The 19,073-nt window shown below is 33.8% G+C and overlaps 2 protein-coding genes across 2 annotated transcripts; both read left to right on the plus strand.

Moving 5' to 3' along the window:
* Positions 1 to 996: 996 nt before the first annotated feature.
* LOC111292861 (protein SHI RELATED SEQUENCE 1-like) lies at positions 997 to 3,747 on the plus strand. Its single transcript, XM_022885467.2, has 2 exons — positions 997 to 2,505; positions 3,048 to 3,747. The coding sequence occupies exons 1-2, from the start codon at positions 1,908 to 1,910 to the stop codon at positions 3,464 to 3,466; spliced, it is 1,017 nt and encodes a 338-aa protein (XP_022741202.1). The 5' UTR covers positions 997 to 1,907; the 3' UTR covers positions 3,467 to 3,747.
* A 6,415-nt stretch (positions 3,748 to 10,162) lies between these two features.
* LOC111292694 (putative methyltransferase PMT27) lies at positions 10,163 to 17,960 on the plus strand. The gene is made up of 7 exons (XM_022885203.2): positions 10,163 to 11,992; positions 12,067 to 12,216; positions 15,816 to 16,197; positions 16,274 to 16,448; positions 16,654 to 16,926; positions 17,063 to 17,257; positions 17,353 to 17,960. Exons 1-7 carry the CDS (start codon positions 10,604 to 10,606, stop codon positions 17,567 to 17,569), a joined length of 2,781 nt encoding a protein of 926 aa, XP_022740938.2. The 5' UTR covers positions 10,163 to 10,603; the 3' UTR covers positions 17,570 to 17,960.
* Positions 17,961 to 19,073: the final 1,113 nt, after the last annotated feature.

The raw sequence follows: 19,073 nt of genomic DNA on the forward strand, positions 1-19,073 counted from the left end.
ACGTAATTTTTGATAATTGATATATTATTATCATATCGATACATTATTAAAAATTAAAATTAAGTGGTAAAATATATTTATTTAAATTTTAATGATTATATTAAAAAATTTAGTAATTAAGAGCTCATTTTAAACACAAGATCATAATTAAATGATCAATGATATATTTTAATCATTAATAAATGACTTTTAAATTATATATATGCCGTCAACTGTATTAGTCAACCCCTGCATTAGGTGATACACATCATCATTTAGGAAAATAACAAAAGTCCCAAACTCACTTAATTAAAAAAAAAAAAAAACCTTTCTTTGATTTTTTTTTTTATAAAAACTTAGATTTTGAGTGATAGAATTATATTTTTATAATTATAATTATTATAAAATAGAAGGGCCGGGTGGCGCCGTGTTCCCCTCTAACACCACAATTTATATATTAATATATTTTAAGAATTCGATAAATACTCTTTCCCTCTTTTTCACTGCCCAATTCTGTCTGTCTTTGATAAATAATTTATTTACTAATATATTAAAAAAAAAATACTTCTTGACCTTTTTTATGGGATGCTCTTTCAACTTTAAAAATATTCAATTTGCAGGTATGTCCGTACTATTAATATGATAATTTTAAATATTATATAAAAAAATATAAAATTATAAAAAAATATATAATTTAAAATTGATAAAAATTATATATAATTTTGATATGAATAAAATATGTAGTTTTTGTAAATAGAAATAACGAAATAACGTTTGTATTTTATACAAAATAAACATGAATGAACAATACAGATGTCCGAAAAACAGTGGACGAGAATTTGCTTTACAGCTGCATTTTATTTAAGCAAAAGGTGAGAGAATAAGATTTAGTGAGGGGGATATAATCGCACGTAAAAATCAAGTTTAAAGGCTTTTGTGAGTTTTTAAGCATTTTGTTAATTGAAGCAAAAATAAGCCAACCAAAAGAAGGAAAAGAAGCGGGTTTTACGGGAAAAAGTCTGTTGGAACGACACGTGGCGATGGACTGACCGTTAGATGGAAACGAGAAGGGGAGCAGGCAACGGTTGATCATTGGATATTTGAGATGACATCCCTTGGCCAACGAAGAGTAGACTGAAATGAAAGAGAGAGTGTAACTAAACTGTTTATAGATGGAAAAGAAAGAGAGGAAAGGGTGAGAGGAAGTTCTTTTTTGTTTATTTATTTTAATTTTAATTCTCAAGTATAATTTTCGTTTTTCTTTTTTTGTCTTTTCTCTTTTGGGTGTTGGTTTGTTCATCAGAGAAAAAACCTGCAAGAAATCAGAGAAAGATGGGTTATGGGAAGAGACTTAAATTGGGTTAGCAGAAGAGAGAGAGGGAAAGGCATGGCGGCGTTGGCAGAAAAGAGAGCTGTAAATTCTTGGGTTGTGTCTTAATTAAATGCTTTTGCAACAACAAGAAAAACAAGTTGAAGCCAGGGCAGAGGGCACGGGCAAAGCCAGCTGCAGCAGCAAAACGAAATTGTCAAAGAAAGGAAAGGGAAGGACTTCGAAGACTGAAGAGTGAGAGATCACTATATTTGTTGGAAGTAACTACTACAGAACCTGACGTGGTGTCCTCTTTTATTAATCCAAAACCAGCTTTTTTTCTTGCAATTAGGGACACCAACGCCAACAAGAAAACAACACAAAAAAACTCAGTTTCAGTTCTTGTTTTGGTTTTTTTGGGAAGGGGGTGGTGGTTAAGTTTAATTATTAGATGATAGTATAAGCATAAACACGTACAAAAGGAGAAGAATTGCCAATAGCCATTTGGAAAAGAGTACCCATTTGGAAAAATTGGGTTCTAAATCAAAAGAGAGAGGGGAGTTTCTGATATGGATTGTCAGTTACAATTGAGGTCTGGGAGAGGTTTAGAGGAGGAACAATGGCTGGGATTTTCTCACTAGGAGCAAGAGGAAGCAACAGCCAAGAAGATCACCAAAACAATCCACCAACAGAAATTCAACCCGAGAGCTGGTTTTGGTACAAAAATGAGGACATTTCTTACAAGGGTTTTGAACTATGGCAACAACAAGAACTTTTCCAACGCCACCACAACAGCAGCAATAACCCGCAAGACCAACAACAGCAAGATCTTTATTCATCAGCAGCTGTGTTAGGAGTTGGACCTAGCAGGAACTCAATCAACGTCTCTGATGATTCCTCCTCGAGATCGGCTTTCATGATGATGAGAAGTAGTAGTGCAGGAAGAGGAGGAGGAGGAGGAGGAGGAGGCATGAGTTGCCAAGATTGTGGTAATCAAGCTAAAAAAGATTGTCTTCACATGCGGTGTCGAACTTGTTGCAAGAGCCGAGGATTTGATTGCCAAACCCATGTTAAAAGTACTTGGGTTCCTGCTTCCAAGCGCCGTGAAAGGCAACAACAACAGCAACTTCAGCTTCGTGGAGAGAATCCCAAAAGACAGCGAGAGAATCCAACATCCTCTTCTCTTGCCTGCACTCGTTTACCCACAAACGCGTCTGGTACAGTTTTTTTTTTTTTCCTTTGGGGTTGTGATTATCTTTTAATTAAACTATATACTTTATGTAATATCCTCTCTCTTTGAAACATTCACAGTCTCAAAGATTGACTCTTTTTGTAAGAATTAGGAGGCAAATATTTCTAGAAAGAGATAAGAAACTTGTGTCCAGGAAAAACAAAAAAAAAAAAAAGTTAAAAAAAACACATATCATTTGCGTGTAATGAAATCGACCTCCATAGTAAACCCCCCATCAGCTTTTCTTTTCATCTTTTCCTTTTACAAATACTGTTTTTTAGTAACCATGACGAGAGTTTCGACAGGGAAGAAACTTTTTTTTCCCTCTTTCTTTGCGTCTTCTCTCTGTCTACCCCCGTGTTGATATTTCTGTATAACCCGATTGTCTTGCTTGCATTTCGGTCCATTGTTTTTCGCATATAATCAAGGTAACCAACTAAATGAAGAAAACCCATTTTTCTTTTTCACTTATCCAATCTAATGAAGGATTTGGTTTTCTTTCTGTTGATGTTTTGTTTTCACTTTTAGGGTTAGAACTGGGGAATTTTCCGGCAGAAGTGAGCTCTCAAGCGGTGTTTCGGTGCGTGAGAATGAGTAGCATTGAAGATGCTGACGATCAGTATGCTTACCAGACGGCTGTGAACATTGGAGGGCACGTTTTCAAGGGAATTCTTTACGATCAAGGCCTTGATAGTGGCCATAACAACATGGCAGCAACAGCAGGTGAGAGTTCTTCTGGTGGTGGGGTTCAACCACTTAATCTTATCACTGCTGGCCCTACCGCCGCCACCAACATGGCTGCCATTGCAGCTAACGCCAGTGGCGGTAGTGTAACTGCTGCTGCTTCTTCATCAACCGCCGCATATTTAGATCCTTCCTCTCTATATGCAACTCCACTCAACACTTTCATGGTTGGTACGCAGTTTTTCCCAAATCCAAGATCTTAAAAACACACCCCACTGTCTTTTTCTTTCTTCTACGTCTCTTCTTCTTCTTTTTGTTTCTTGTTTCTCTGATCTTGTCAACTTTCTTGACGATAATGAAGTACTACAACATTTGATACCCACCATTGAAGTAGGGAGTTGTTAAAAGGGTTAAAGGAAAAGATGGGAGAGAGAGAGAGAAATACGGAAATGCAGGAGATGTGTTTTTTTTTTTTTTTTTTTGTGCAAATTTGAAATGCTTTTGGTTAAAATCATCAATATAAATTCTTCTTCTTCTACTACCACTATTGCTGCGTCTTTTTTCTATATATTTTCCATCTTCAATGAAATCTAAAGCTGTTTTTGTACGAAATGTGCACAGCATGTAGAGTGGCGAGTGAGTGTGTTTGTTAGAAAAATATTTAGTATTAGTTTTGTGAGAGTGTGGGGTTTTATATTTTAGTTGAATTATTTCGAAATTTCCATTCCGCTTTCTGTTTGGTTTTCAACTTGGGGGAAGCTGCTTTTTCCCTGTTTACCCGTATGTTTGCCGGTTTCAAAGGTGGACGAATATTGGTTTCTTCTTTGGTTGGACAAACTATAAACACCACATCTTTTTTCCATATCACGGTATGGGCGGTCCAGCCATGCATGAATGAAAGAGCATAGCTAGCATTCAAGTTCAAAAGGTGAAACATAAAAAACCTCCCTCTCTCTCTCTCTCCCCTCTCTATATTTTCATGTGATCATCATCGTCATCATTTTATTCAATAGAATAGACGTACATTGCATAGATGTGACTTAATTTACTGATAAAATGGGAAATATTTCTTATCATCTGCTCTATGTTTAATGCCTTCCTGCAACAAACCTATTGTTATTATTGATACGTTACAGTGTTATTCATTTTCTGCATTATTCTTATTTAATAAGACTGTTTGTTTCTAATGGAAAGTCAGGAAAATTGAAATGTGTGACTAAACAGAAAGATTGTGAAGCTTTTCGCTTAAACTAACAACATTTTCTTCAGGCTTATACTGTTCTCTTCTTCTCACTTCCCGATGAGGGGAAAAAAAAAGAAGTAAATATATATATATATATATATTTATTTATTTATTGTTTTGTTCCTACATGCTTTCTGGGATATGTTTATATAGCATGTTTCAATTAATGCTAACACATAATGCCAGCTGCTATGTACTTTCTTTCGTTGTTTCATTGCTAATTACTCAGGGTCTGTCAGAATGCACTCTCTTAACTACTTTGTATGCATTCTAACTTAATTTGGACTAAAATTATAAAGCTGAAGCTCTTATCTTGACTAAAGTTTTAACTTAATTTCAATTAATTTATAAAGCAGAAGCTGTTAATCCTTTCTCTTTTTTCCTTCAATGGTTTTCTTATAGTACCAAATATAGTGTCACTGGTGGGAACTTCTTCATCACAATCTTTTAAAAGTAGAAATTGTTCACAACTGACAAAATATGTATGCTTTTCTATCTTAAAGGAATCTCACTCTAAGTACATCAGACAATCACTCTGATCGGTAAAACTGCCGTGGATTAGGATCTTAGAACAAGGATTAGGGTGTTTGACAAGTTAATAAAGAAAGCTCCATGAATCAAATATTACTTGACTTGAACTGATTTTGAAGCTGCATAAAGATATTACTGAATTAAACCAAAGCCAGAAGAGAGGTCTGTTACCTCCTAAAGAAGTCATATCATAGAAGCAAATGATTGGCTAACTCATCCTTGTACAAATTTATTTAAACTAAATTTACTTAAAAATAGAAAAAAAAAAAAAGTAGGATGTTATGAAATGGGAAACTTTTTATATATTAATGGCATCTTAGTACTAGCCTGAGCTAGATATTTTAAGTTATATATAATTTGTTGAGCTGAAAATTTCCTTTTTAGATAGCTACTTTATCTCAATGTTTTTTTATTACTAGACAGGAGTGAATATTCCAAACATATTGTAGAGTTGAAATTAAGAGCTAGCATCAAGAAATTGAAGCATAGGATCAGCTAATTGAACCATACATTTGTTGCATTGAAAATAGGAGAATGCATTGCTCTTTCACATTCAAGGAATAAGTAGGGTGCATTTGCAAGTAATATATATGTCATTTTATTAAAAATGGATGTAAAAAGCAGGCTTCTGCTCATGGATATTTAGTTTCAGTTGATGTTGATAGGAGAATTGAACTTAAAATTTTCAGATGCTAAGTATCTATTTGGATCTCTCTGGCACAGTGTATTAAAATGGAATAAAGTAGTCTAATTAGAAAGAAAATTTAAAGATTTAGCTTGAAACATGAATGAAAATTCAATCCAATATAAAGTGCTCCAAACATTATGTGATGTCAATATGTTCCTAAAATATTTTGTTTCTCTTTTCCTTGACCCTAAATTTTTTTCCATGTGTATGCTTGAGTGGTGGAAAGGAGTCGAGCCAATATTGAACCTAATGAGAGTTCTACTTGGAAGTAACAAATCCTAATACTTAAAAGAACATTTACTATTGATAGGGATAAGATATTCGGTGTCAAGTTCTTTTAAGAAGCTGTGTTGGTCTTTTTTTTCTCCTTAATCTAATAATTATTGGCTATGGGCTGTATAACATACAGAGTCACTATTTTTGATGATAGAGAACTCATGTAGCTGACCTGAGCAGTTAATTCCAAGACTTATTTGCGTTGTGTATGCTATTAATGCTTCAATATGAGATTGTTTTCGGTGTGAAGTATGCATTTTGTGTTGACATGAATGCTCAAAACTACTTGTAAAGTTGTAAATTAGCAGGAATTTGGTGGTATTAATTGTCTATGTAGCTGGGGAGCATGTAAACCCTAAAATTGGCTTTTGAGTGAACATATATCTCATTTTTTCTTTGCATGTAGGGTCATGAAGGGACTAAATTTAGTAGACTGTATATAACAGAGGGAACAAGGGGGCTACAACATTAGAATATTATCAAGAAAAAATTCAATCATATGTCATCTCTGTCTGATGTGTTTATAAGAAAAATAAATACTAATGGATCAATTGAAAGTGTGTTTGTCTTTGGAGATTAACGAATCCTTTTCCATATATTGGTTTTCCTGTCTAGGGTTGAAGTGGATATTAGTCTGGATTTCTTTGCTTCCGTACCACCACTTTGCATATTTTTTAGTTTCAAATGGAAACCACATTCTAGAACAGGAATCTTTTTCTTTTTCTTTTTAACTTTTTATTTGGTGAAATTGTTGGTATCTGAATGCGGTAGCCTATTGAAGAAATGCTTTAAATCTAAATATTTTGGAAGGCAGGTAGTCTGGTCTGATATTCTGTGAGTCATAACTTGACAAAAAAAATTTTCTATCAGTGCATACTTCATAAAATCCTTTGGATCTAAGCAGTGGTCTTACTGTGTAGCTTTTTTTTTTTTTTTTTAAGCTTTATTACTATTTGCGTTCCTGCAATTGGTTTTATCTGTCCTGCAATTGGTTTTATCTTTGCAGCGAACATTCCTTCATTTAGACATGTTTTCCTGCAATTGGTTTTTAAGCTGTTGCATCCGAAAAAAAAAAAAAAAAAAAACTTAGAATATTCTTGGCATGGTTAACCTATTAGAGAAAACTTTAGTTAGACATGTTTTGATTATTGAATGGCTGCATCTTTCGTCTTATCTCATGTTTGTGTTAATTCAGAGGGAATTTTCCCACAACCGACTGCTATAAAACCAAGTAACACAGATGTTCTATCACATCTTTCCCTGAAAGGACTTCACAAAAATGAGGCCTAAAGAAAAATTATATCTCCCTTTCCCAATGCAAAAAGTATATTGATGCTATTTAACCTTTGAGTTTTCGAGTGTTAGAGACTGTCCCCCATATTTCCATGCTCGGCAAACTCTCACTTTTTCTCGGATTCTCATGTTTTGAGAGACCAATAAGGAATAATATTTATCTATCTTGTGCCACTTGTATGGAAAGCTCTCACTTCGGGTGGATTCTCCATAGACATTCTTTTTGTTCCAGAATTCATCACTGTCAGCAATTCTCTGAAAGAATATGGGAATAACAAAATTCTCTTACTTTTTCAGCTGATGTTATACCCATCAGACTATTTAGTGCATTCACCATCAGAAACCAAAATTTTATTTTTATTATCTTAATTGTAATCCAACCCTAGTTCACTCGAGCAACCTAAAACTATAATCTACGTTACTGTTTAAACATGGTTTGGAAATTTAGACACTAAAAACATGCATGAATAACACGAGTGGAGATGTAAGAGGGTACCCACCTCAACATTTGTGAACTGTGACGTCCTCGAGAACGCCCTCACTTTGGGCTTAGCCATAGCCAACAAGTATGCGTGCGCTCTCCAACATTTTTGTTGATTTTTCCCAAGCTCCTTGTTCCAATTGTTCTTGACCCGACTTCGGCCATGTCCTGACGTTCACTATGCTTCCACAGGCATGAAAGAATAACAAGCATAGAACTGAGCCATGATTCGGCAGTGAAAGGGCTTGGGCAGTTTATAGTTTGGAGTTATATGTGAAGCCAAAAAAGTAAATTTATACGAAGAAACAAGCAGAGAAAGAAAGAGAAAGAACATCAATGATTAAGCACGTCAAACAGTAGTATTTGCTTGAATTGAAAGCCATAGAACAGACAAGAAGTCATTTACGACAACTGAGATTTGTTATGGCATTAAAGCACCGTAAGGATGTGTCGATATCTGCTGGGTACATGGTACCTAGGGTGTGGCCACTGGCCAGTGAGCAGAGAGATAAATGTGCTGCAGGAACAACAGTATCAGTTAATTTGGATTTGTGGGAATAAATTGGTGTGGTCCCAAACTGGCTTTTCGGTTAGTGAGTGTCTCAGCTCTGCTGATCCAAAAGCTTGGCTTTGCTCAGCTTGCTGTTGGAGAAAAAGCCCTATTGTGCTTGTGAGAGTGCAGGAGGAGTCAGTCTTTGGTGATCCTCTGGATTGGATGGGGACAGTCTTTTCTACATGGGGGAAAAATGGAAGAAAAAGGGAATCTGTTATGCAGCAAATTGGTGCAAGTTACATTCAAAGTTAAGAGTTATCCTTTTGTAAACCATAAATAAATGCTGACTTTTTTTTTTTTTTAAGTTCCTAATTTTGACTCTCCTTACACCTATCTAAGAATTTACCTGACTGGGAGATGGCATGACGTCTCGAACAGCGGCAACCTCCCAAGCCATCATGCCATTCGAGCTAAGTGCTCGTTGGCAAGGGATGTAGACTTGAGCATAATAACAAGCCAAGTGTTCAATCAGATCACTTGTCCTATTATACTAACTCACTTCATAGATTCAGTACGAATTTTCCATTTAGTTAAGAGAGCTATATTGGTTTTGAGAGTGAATTTTGGCCGAAGAGTTGAAGTGCAAATAAAAAATGCCAAGGAGATGGAAATTCACTCCGCTCTGAGTACCTCTTCTTATGTTAGGTGAAATAGTCTGAAATGTCATCCATCACTTAATTAGAAGACTTCCATGTGTATTTTTGCAGTAGAGAGTATGAACAAGTAACCACTTTTTTCTTGACAAATATTCCTATCAAAATTTTCTCTATATATATATCCAGAAAAAAGTTTGTAGTGTACAATATAAAGTTTTGTATTCTTATAGTTTGTTGTCTTACCTTTTTAATCAAAACCTTTGTTCCCCATTTGAATCAACAGACTTTTGATGCGACCGGCAAATTTTGCTTTAGGGTCCCAATCTTCTGTCTCTAAAATGTGGTTTCAATAGGGGCGCATTGGCATATGATAAGAGAACAGGTTTGAAGGATGTTTGCTAATGCTTTTTATAAAAACAATAATAATTATTAAAAAAAAAAAGTGTAAAAAGCTTCATAAAAGTGCCACAAACACTTTTGCCCCAAAATCTGCCTCTGGGTCTTGGAAACGACAGACATTTTAAATAGCATTATGTTGCCTCTTCTCGAGACCAAAAATCTAACCCCCCTTCATCTTCCAATTTGTCCAAAACTCCGAAAAACCAAAAAAACAAAAGGGGTCCCATGTTGGGATGGGAGCTGATAAAGCTTAATGTTTAGAATTTTTGCTCTCAATATCAATTGTAGTATTTGTTACAGTATCGATTTGCTACCATATTCTTATTTCGGAACGTTATAGTTATTTCCAAAGATTCTATTTTATTAGTACGAACAAATATATATATATATATATAGAATTGGTGGATTCATTAACATACAGTCAGAAGCGAAGTTAAGGGAGGCTTTTAGCGGCTACTCAAAAAAAAAATTTTTTACATTATTTTATAGATCAATAATTGAATTTATTAAAATTAATATGCATCTTCCTTTCTCTCACTAAATTTACTGTTTGACTTCCCCTTTTAATTATTGTTTGTTTCGCCTCTGCATACAATAGACACGTACAATAATTTTCTCACTTTATTATTCACTCATCCCACTTATTTTTATGCCTACTCATACACCTTGCTAATTCTCATAATCTTCTCTTCATTTTTTAAACTATGACTTTCATTGAATCTGTCCCTCGTCTCCCGAAACCAACACCACGGTTTATCTCATTAACGCTTGAAATCCCACACAATTTTTTTTTTATTTTGATTTGAATTCATTAGAAAATTTAACATATGTATAAACTTACTTAAATTAATCCCAAATATATATATATATATATATATCTTGACTAAAACCCACGAACCAATCACCACCCAAATCTTATAACCACGCAACCCTTACCCCTTTGCATAAAATCAATTGATAACTGGTCTCATTCACCAAAAATATCAAGACAGAAAGTCGCCTGTCCCTTGCAATAAGTTGGGTTTTTGGGAGATCTCTAATCGTTGACATTTGGAATTGGGTTTTGCTTGGCCCATAAGAAAATTTCCTGTTAATGGGTATTTCATATCTAGCCCATCAGGAAAAAAAAATAGAGAAATGAGAACAAATTTCCAACGAATTCCCTTCTCCGACTCTGTCGGATCTTGAGACATTCCAATTTGGAATGTTTCTGTTCCCTTACATCTCCACAAACAAAGCTTAATCTTCTCCATTGTTTTTTATCTTCAATCTATCAAAACTACAATATCAAAAACTGTCCTCGTAAAGCATTTTCTTCTCTCGTTTCCACTCAAACCAAAATGGGAATAGGAGGAAAGTATCGTAGTAACAAGCGTTCATCCTCAGTTTCATATGCATCAACCGTGACTACTGTAGTTTTTGTAACCTTATGTGTTTTTGGTGTATGGATGCTCACTTCCAACTCCGTTTCACCCCGACAAACAACCACCACTCGCACCGCCACTGACACCAATGCCGTCGACAATGCGGTTTCTTCTTCAAATGAAGAACAAACCTCAAAAAATATTAATGATGAGAAAGACAAAGCTGTCTTTGAAGATAATCCAGGCCAACTCCCTGATGATGCCATCAAACCTGACAACGATGGGAAGTCCGAGGATGATAAAGCAAGCGAATCGGATGAGGATACAGGGAAAGAAGGTGCAGCTGTTGAGGAGAACCAACAAGTTTTAGAGGGAAAAGAATCAGTTGAAGAGCAGGAGAAGCATAAACTTGGTGAAACTCAAATATCAGGGGAAAGTGTATTGACTCAAAACCAACAATCGGAGCAAACCAGCCCGAAGGAATTTGAAGAAAATAAGCAGACGAGAAATGAAGAAACTGAAAATCAAGAGGAAAACAACAATCAGGATTCAGAAGAAGATCAAAGTCAAAGTGTGGAAAAGCAACAAGGAAATGAGAAATCAAAGGAATGGCGGAATCAAGAATTGGATCATCTACAGCAACGGGGAGATAAGCAAAAGCAAGACGTTGAAAACAATGAGGAAACACAAGAAACAAAAATTGCGAAAACAAAGGAAGATAATCAAGAGACTTCGAAGAATGACGTTAATGAATTAGAAGATGATCAACAAAAGGGAAACAAACAACAAAGTCAAGAGCAACAAGAGTTACAAATGCAAGGGATTGCAAACACCACTTTTAGCGACGAAACTAAGGATAAACAGAAAGAAATTCTTAACGCAACTCAAACTGATACGTTCCAAAATTTACTTAAGACATCAACTTCGAATCAGGAGGCAACAGAGAAAGACACCCAAAGTGAATTTCAGAATCAGGAAACTCAACAACAGGACTCCCCAAAAGAAGAAAATCCAAATGACTCAAACTCGGAAGAGCCGTTAGGAAGTTCTATTCCAAAAGAGTCCAACGAGTCGAAGAAGTCCTGGAAGACGCAGAAGACTCAATCAGAGAACGAGAAGGAGAGGCAGAAGGACGAATCAAACGGTAAAGCGAGCATCTATGGTTACACTTGGCAGTTATGTAACGTCACTGCTGGTCCTGATTACATACCATGTTTGGACAACGAGAAAGCATTGAAGAAATTACATAGTACCAGGCACTTCGAGCATCGGGAGAGGCATTGCCCTGAGGAGGGTCCAACGTGTTTGGTCTCACTCCCGGAGGGATACAAAAAACCCATCTCCTGGCCCCAAAGCAGAGATAAGGTAAGATTGAGTTAGACCCATCTGATTGTTATGATTGTACGCGGGGTTGTAACTTGTTTGTTGTGGTTTGGCAGATATGGTACCATAATGTACCACATACGAAGCTGGCTGAGGTGAAAGGGCACCAGAACTGGGTTAAAGTGAGTGGTGAATTCTTAACTTTCCCTGGGGGAGGAACCCAGTTCATCCATGGCGCACTCCACTACATCGACTTTCTGCAACAAGTAAGTTCCAAACGGCCCCATCTGTTTTAGATATCGACTCGATTATAATTTGGAATCAGTTTCAATTGCAGTAAAATTTTATTAGTTAAAAAAGGTTAAAGTGTTGCTCAATTCAAAATTAAACTTATTATTTTATTCGAATAAATATTTAACTTTTATAAGTGTATTCAATTTAGCATAATTTAACAGAAGTGATATATACGCATGTTAACTCTTTTAATAATAACATGTGATAAAAAAATATAATAAAAAATGCTAACAACAGATAAAAAAAAATCTGACTCATTAAAAAAAATAAATAAATAAAAATTTTTAATATTATTTTCATTTTCTTTTTCATTTTCTCTGTAAAAGGTTACTCTCTTTCTTTCCACTCTTTCTCTAGTTTTTCATTTTTTCTGCAACTAAGCACCCACGTAACCACCAATCTCCTCCACCGTAGGTCAATCTATCACTACCTTAGTGTCTTCCCTTTTAATTCTAGACAAAACATATCCAAAGAAACCCAATCAAACAAGAATTTTCTGAAATCAAAATATATCTGCAAAAACAAATTAATCCTTTTCACCCTCGTTTTTTCATCTAATGAAACCCCTTCTCACTACGAATCTCATGTCATGGGCATGAGCGTCTCTGCCTAAGCCAATTTTATGTGTGTCGCCGTCCAATCAGAACAGAACCTTGAGGAGCTATTTTAGCAGCCTTGAAGGATAAGATTTCAATACTGAAATTAAGTTTATGCTTAATGGTTAATTTTCTTGGTTGATTTTCTTTGTTGGATAACTTGTGTAGGTTTTGATTAATTTTCATTAATTTGAATTATTCTTCTGTAGATTGAAGATTTGAGAAATTCGATTAGATAAGATCAGGAGAGAATTGGATAGATTTTTTTTTAAGAAAGAGAAAAATTTTTAATTAAAGCACACAAATTTTGTATCGTGAATAAAGCTATTAGAAGGAAAGGAAAATTACAATTAACAAAAAAAAAAGAAAGTAGATACTAAGAAAGATCGGTTAATAGAGAAAAGAAGAAAAAATTTGAAAGAAGAAAGAAAAAAAGGAGCCATATTCTGCATACTTATGAAATGATGGGAACGAGAGCTGGTAAAAAAAAATCTGAAACTATGGTAAACAAAGAAAGAATCTGAAAAAAATTTTTTTTTTCAAAAGTCAAAAATTTGTCTTTTAATAAAATTAATTTTTTTAATTATTATTTTGACCTTTTTCTTAGGTTTTGGGTGACATATCATCATAAAAGTGTTTGAGTTAGCTTGAATTTACTTATTTTACACGTTATTAAAATGCATGTCTTTCACGATTACATTTTTATCGATAAAAATTTTATATTATTATGAATCGATACGTTTGATCTTTATTTATATAAAATAAAATATTTAATTTTAAATTAAATAATTACATAAATTTTTAATTTCAAATTAAATATTTAATCATTAAAAAATTATTTGATAATTACATTAATTTAAGGATAAATATTCTTAATAGTAAGAATTTTTAGTAAATAAGAATTTTTTATGATCAAATAATGAAACTTTATAAATATGGAGTGAATATTAACTTTTAAAATTATGAAAAAAATTATTTGATATCTAAATGGGAGATAGATTTATAAAGATGTGAAAAAAAAATATTTGAAAAAGACGTGATTGCATAGGTTGAAAGATATACCATAGATATTTTATAGATTATACATTAAAGAGTATGAAAATTATGATTGTTTTAAGGAGCTCGAGATTCTTGATTGTTTATAATGTTTTGTACTCTTTATTTTTATGTTTATATTAAATTTTTTCTTTCATCCGTGAATGTAAGTAATTGAGTTGAATCATGTGATTTTTTTCGTATTGATCTCATTGTGAAATTCGTTTTTGGTTAAAAAATCCTAACAGGTTGTATCAAAGCTAAGTTGCTAACATTTTCTTGTGAGCTAGCATAAAAGCTTTTTTTTATACCTCGATGTGTAAAGGGAAAGATTGCTAAAATTATTCCACATCGATTGTAAAATAGGATTTGTTTTGCAATTTATATTCTTAAGATCATAGATATGCAAGAAAAGATGTATTGCAACAAGGCATTAGTTGTAGATAGGATCAATAAGATGAAGTTGATTTGGTTATATATAAATATTAACCATCTTATGTGAGTCATATGAAGTCAACATTAGGGTTGGCAGCCTAATCCAACCCTGACGAGTTCCGATTCGACTTGACATCATAGGGTCGATTTTTTTTTTAATCGGGTTTCGGGTCGAGTCGAATAATGCTAAAAAGAAATTGAGGTCTAATTGGGTTCGAGTTTTAGGTAAATCCTATCGGACTCGATATTATATAAAAATTATTTTTAATTCTTTATTTATATATATTTATATAATTATATTTTTATACATATTGCCAATCATAATCAGTACGGATTTGATCATATGTAGTCATGATTTTTGAAATATTAATGTTTTGATAGAATTTGTGTTAGGGTGGAGATTTGTTATATATTAACTTAAATTCTAATTGAAAATCAATTTGAATTCAAGTGAAATTCTATTAGTTAAAGAATTATTTGGTAATTAAGTTTATTTAAGGATAAATATTCTTAATAATAAGATTTCTTTGTAAATAGAAATTCTTAGTGATCAAGTAATAGAGTTTTATAAATATGGAGTGAATATTAACTTTTAGAATTATAAAAGAGAATTATGTGATTTCTATATGGGAGATAAGTTTATAGGGATCTAAAAAAGAGTTTGCTAGAGAAAGACACTTGTTACATAAGATCAAAGATATTTCATAGGTTATATATGCTAGGGAGTATGAAAACAAGGATTATTTAAAGAACTCAAGATTAATGATTGTTTATGGTATTTTATATTTTTTGTAATATTTACATTTATAGTAAATTTTTTCTCTCATACGTAAATGTAAGTAATTGGGTCAAATCATGTTAAATATTATCTTATATAAGTGATTTTATTTCATATTGATCTCGTTATGAAATTTGTTTTTGTTTAAAAAATCCCAACACCATCAACTGATATACTTTTAGGAACCTTTCGTTTTTCTTTCCATTGAAACGCTGCAACGCTCATATTAATATGAATTTAACTTGTTTATTGATGTTCTGACTACATGCTGCTGCTTGCAATATATATGATATAGTACCTAGATTACTCGGAGTGAGTGGAGGTGAATGTTGGATTCGGATATGTGTTCTATGGATATGCCCTTTTTTTTTCAAAGGTTTTTAGTATATTTGGAGTGTTGGACATATATCCATACCCATGTTCGTTCGATATGTATTGAACATCAGAGCTTCAAGCAAAATAAATGAAGAGTCGGAGCAACATAATATTGTATAATTTTCTGTTTCTTCACTCTTCGTTTGATCTCTTATTTTCAATTACTATAAAATTACAATAAAGATTTTTCTCTTTTTGCTTATGAATCTGCAATTATGATGTTTTAAATTCTAGACACTAGCTTTGTATTATCCTGAAATTTATAGTGAGGCTTAGAAATAAGATGACAAGAATGGGAGATTACCATATTAGATGTTGAGAATGAAGACAATGTTTGCTATTATGGTTGCAGTCAGTACCTGACATTAAATGGGGTAAGCACACCAGAGTCGTCCTGGATGTTGGATGTGGTGTTGCCAGCTTTGGAGGATATCTTTTCGATAGAAATGTTCTGACAATGTCTTTTGCCCCCAAAGATGAGCATGAAGCTCAAGTTCAATTTGCCCTTGAAAGAGGAATTCCTGCAATATCAGCTGTGATGGGTTCTCAGAGGCTACCATTTCCTTCTAGGGTCTTTGATATAGTGCACTGTGCACGTTGTAGAGTGCCTTGGCATGCAGAAGGTGGTTTGCTTCTGCTAGAACTGAACCGTGTTCTGAGACCTGGAGGATATTTTGTCTGGTCAGCCACCCCTGTCTACCAGAAGCTTCCAGAGGATATGCAAATATGGAGGGGTAGAACACAAAAAATTCATTCAATTCAAACAGAGTTTTAAGTTTACGTTGAGCTAACATGTATTTGGTTTTGCAGCTATGTCGTCCCTGACCGAGTCCATGTGTTGGAAGCTTGTGACCATCAAAAAGGACAAATTGAATTCCATTGGTGTTGCCGTCTTCCGCAAACCTACCTCAAATGAATGCTATGACAAAAGGCAGGATAATAGTCCTCCGATGTGTAAAAATAGTGACGATGCAAATGCTGTCTGGTAGGTTTCTTCACATACTGTAGATGTTATGCACCATTAATCTGCCAAGTGTCAAGGTTCAACAACAGCTCTAGAAGTTATATGTGCAGTAAAATAATACCATACATTAAGTTTTTGCGGATACAAAGATCTGGTTGAGTAGTATACTGAAATGCTTGACATCAAGGTGATAAATTCGTTATTGCTAATGCTTGTTTTGTTTCAGGCATGTGCCTCTGCAGGCATGCATGCACCGCGTGCCAGTAAATCAGGCTGAAAGAGGGGCACGATGGCCTGCAAATTGGCCAGGCCGGCTGCAGAAAGCTCCTTACTGGTTGAACAGCTCGCAGATGGGGATTTACGGGAAACCAGCTCCTCAAGATTTTGTGAGAGACTATGAACACTGGACACGAGTGGTAAGCAAGCTGTATATGAGCGGATTGGGAATCAGTTGGTCTAATGTTAGAAATGTGATGGACATGAGAGCTGTTTATGGAGGGTAATGGCCGTTCACTTCTCTTTTGACTGTTATTAATAAATAGAGACATCAATTTCTCAAATAAGAAAGCAGTGCTGCAGCAGTACCTTTACACTATAAAAGGGTTAAATCGAAATTATATATTGGATGCGTGCAGGTTTGCAGCAGCTTTGAAGGACATTGAAATGTGGGTGTTAAATGTGGTGAACTTTGATTCTCCAGATACACTTCCAATAATCTATGAACGTGGTCTTTTTGGAATATACCATGATTGGTGTGAATCCTTTAGCACATACCCTCGATCATACGATCTTCTGCACGCTGATCATCTTTTCTCCAAGCTGAAAAAGAGGTAAAATTGTAGGACAATTCCCCTTCGTCTTCTTTCTTCTTGAACTTCAATTAGAATAGATGTTTAGTAATTGATTGCATTTTCGGCGTTCACAGGTGCAAACTTGAACCGGTGATGGCAGAGGTTGATAGAATAGTCAGACCAGGAGGAAAATTGATTGTTCGTGATGAATCAAAGGCCATTGGGGAAGTTGAGAACTTGTTGAAGTGTCTGCACTGGGAGATTCATTTAACTTTCTCTAAAAATCAAGAAGGAATTCTCAGCGCTCAGAAAGGTGATTGGCGGCCAACAACGTATCAAGCTTCCTCCTAACCCAGTAAGGATGGCAACTGATCCTTCTTATGTTGCTCTTGGGAAGACTTTTTCGGCTGGCTCCAGTGACATTCACCATTTTTTTTCTCTAGAATTATAATCATATCATAGAGAAACACTGTAACTTGAAACGAGCAGAATTTATCAGGTTCAAGTAATCGATTCCTCGTTTTCGTTTATCAGGTTCAAGTAAACCCTTGAGCTGGATCTTCCTCCAGGCAACATTTATAGTTCTTCCATAATTTTGAAGGTTTCACCTTAGTCTTCTTTAAAGGGCTAGACTTTAATGTGATCTTATGCTTATCTTTAATTCTTTATTTCTTGTCTCTTCTCATAATTATTGTTGAGTGATCATTTTTAATAAAGCAGCTACCTAAACTCTACATTACTTCATTCTTTGGGGCCCAAACAATCGATCTGAACAACAAATAAGGCACAATTTTTTTTTCTTTTTTTTATGACGAAGATCAGAAGAAGGCAGGGTCCTTTGAATCCATCTTTCCAGAGATTAACACAGCATCCCACTACCACGGCAATGCGCAATTTGAGCTGTCATCTGCATTGATGAGGATATTTAATGTGGCCACCTAAGCTAGTTACATAATAAGAACTTAAAAAAAATCATTTTGACCTTTTTTTTTTCTTTTTCGGGTATGGATTATTTAATTACTATTTTTAAAAATTGCATTTAATGCAATGCAGTGCAATCTTGTAAGTATTATTTAAAAAAATATATTGCACATAAATTAATAAAAATGTCAATTGTATTCATATCTAATGAAAATTTTAATTTTTTATCCAAATGGCAATGAGGATAGATATTATATTATAGATATGAAAATAAAAATGAGAGTAAATATAATTTTTAATTTTTATTGAGTACAAAGATGGGATGTCTATATCCTATATTTATATTTATATATATTAAGTATATAAAATTTTTATTAAATAATATAAATTATTATTTTAGATTAATTAAAATTAATATATTTTTATTTAAAAAATATTAATATATATTTATAAAAAAGTTATCTAAATATATAAGATAAAAATAAAAAAGCTAAAAAAATTTTAAATTTTAGTTTTTTTAAAAAAATTATGTGTACGAAAATTATCCATACCCATTAAATATTCGTAAAGATGATTATAAGAATAAATTTAAAATATTTAGTTGATATAAATACAGGATATAATATAAAAATCAAATAAGGAAGATGAAAAATATTTTACCTTGTCCATATTCTATTTATTGATATTTTTATAAGTACAAATTTTTTATAATAATATTATAAATTAAAAATAATAATTCAATTCATTGCCCACAATAACAACTGTACTTGGCTATAGGCTGCATAATTGGACATATGTTTGAATCATCTTTCTGTGTTGCCATCAATTCTGTTGGTTGAGAAGTAGGCATCGCCATTACAATTTATACGTCTACCTTAAAGACGATATGGGCTGTGGCTTCTAAATTGCAGTTTTTGCTGGACCAACTCACTTG

The sequence above is a fragment of the Durio zibethinus genome, chromosome 10 (genome assembly GCF_047325235.1).
Source record: "Durio zibethinus cultivar Kanyao isolate XHJ-2024 chromosome 10, ASM4732523v1, whole genome shotgun sequence".
Lineage (NCBI taxonomy): Eukaryota > Viridiplantae > Streptophyta > Magnoliopsida > Malvales > Malvaceae > Durio > Durio zibethinus.

Excerpts from the sequence above, each read along its gene's own strand:
- LOC111292694 (XM_022885203.2), top strand. The coding sequence starts at position 10,604 with ATGGGAATAGGAGGAAAGTATCGTAGTAACAAGCGTTCATCCTCAGTT. Across the intron at positions 11,993-12,066 it reads GGCCCCAAAGCAGAGATAAG|ATATGGTACCATAATGTACC; the intron begins GTAAGATTGAGT and ends GTGGTTTGGCAG. Across the intron at positions 16,449-16,653 it reads GACGATGCAAATGCTGTCTG|GCATGTGCCTCTGCAGGCAT; the intron begins GTAGGTTTCTTC and ends GTTTTGTTTCAG.
- LOC111292861 (XM_022885467.2), top strand. The coding sequence starts at position 1,908 with ATGGCTGGGATTTTCTCACTAGGAGCAAGAGGAAGCAACAGCCAAGAA. Across the intron at positions 2,506-3,047 it reads TTTACCCACAAACGCGTCTG|GGTTAGAACTGGGGAATTTT; the intron begins GTACAGTTTTTT and ends TTTCACTTTTAG.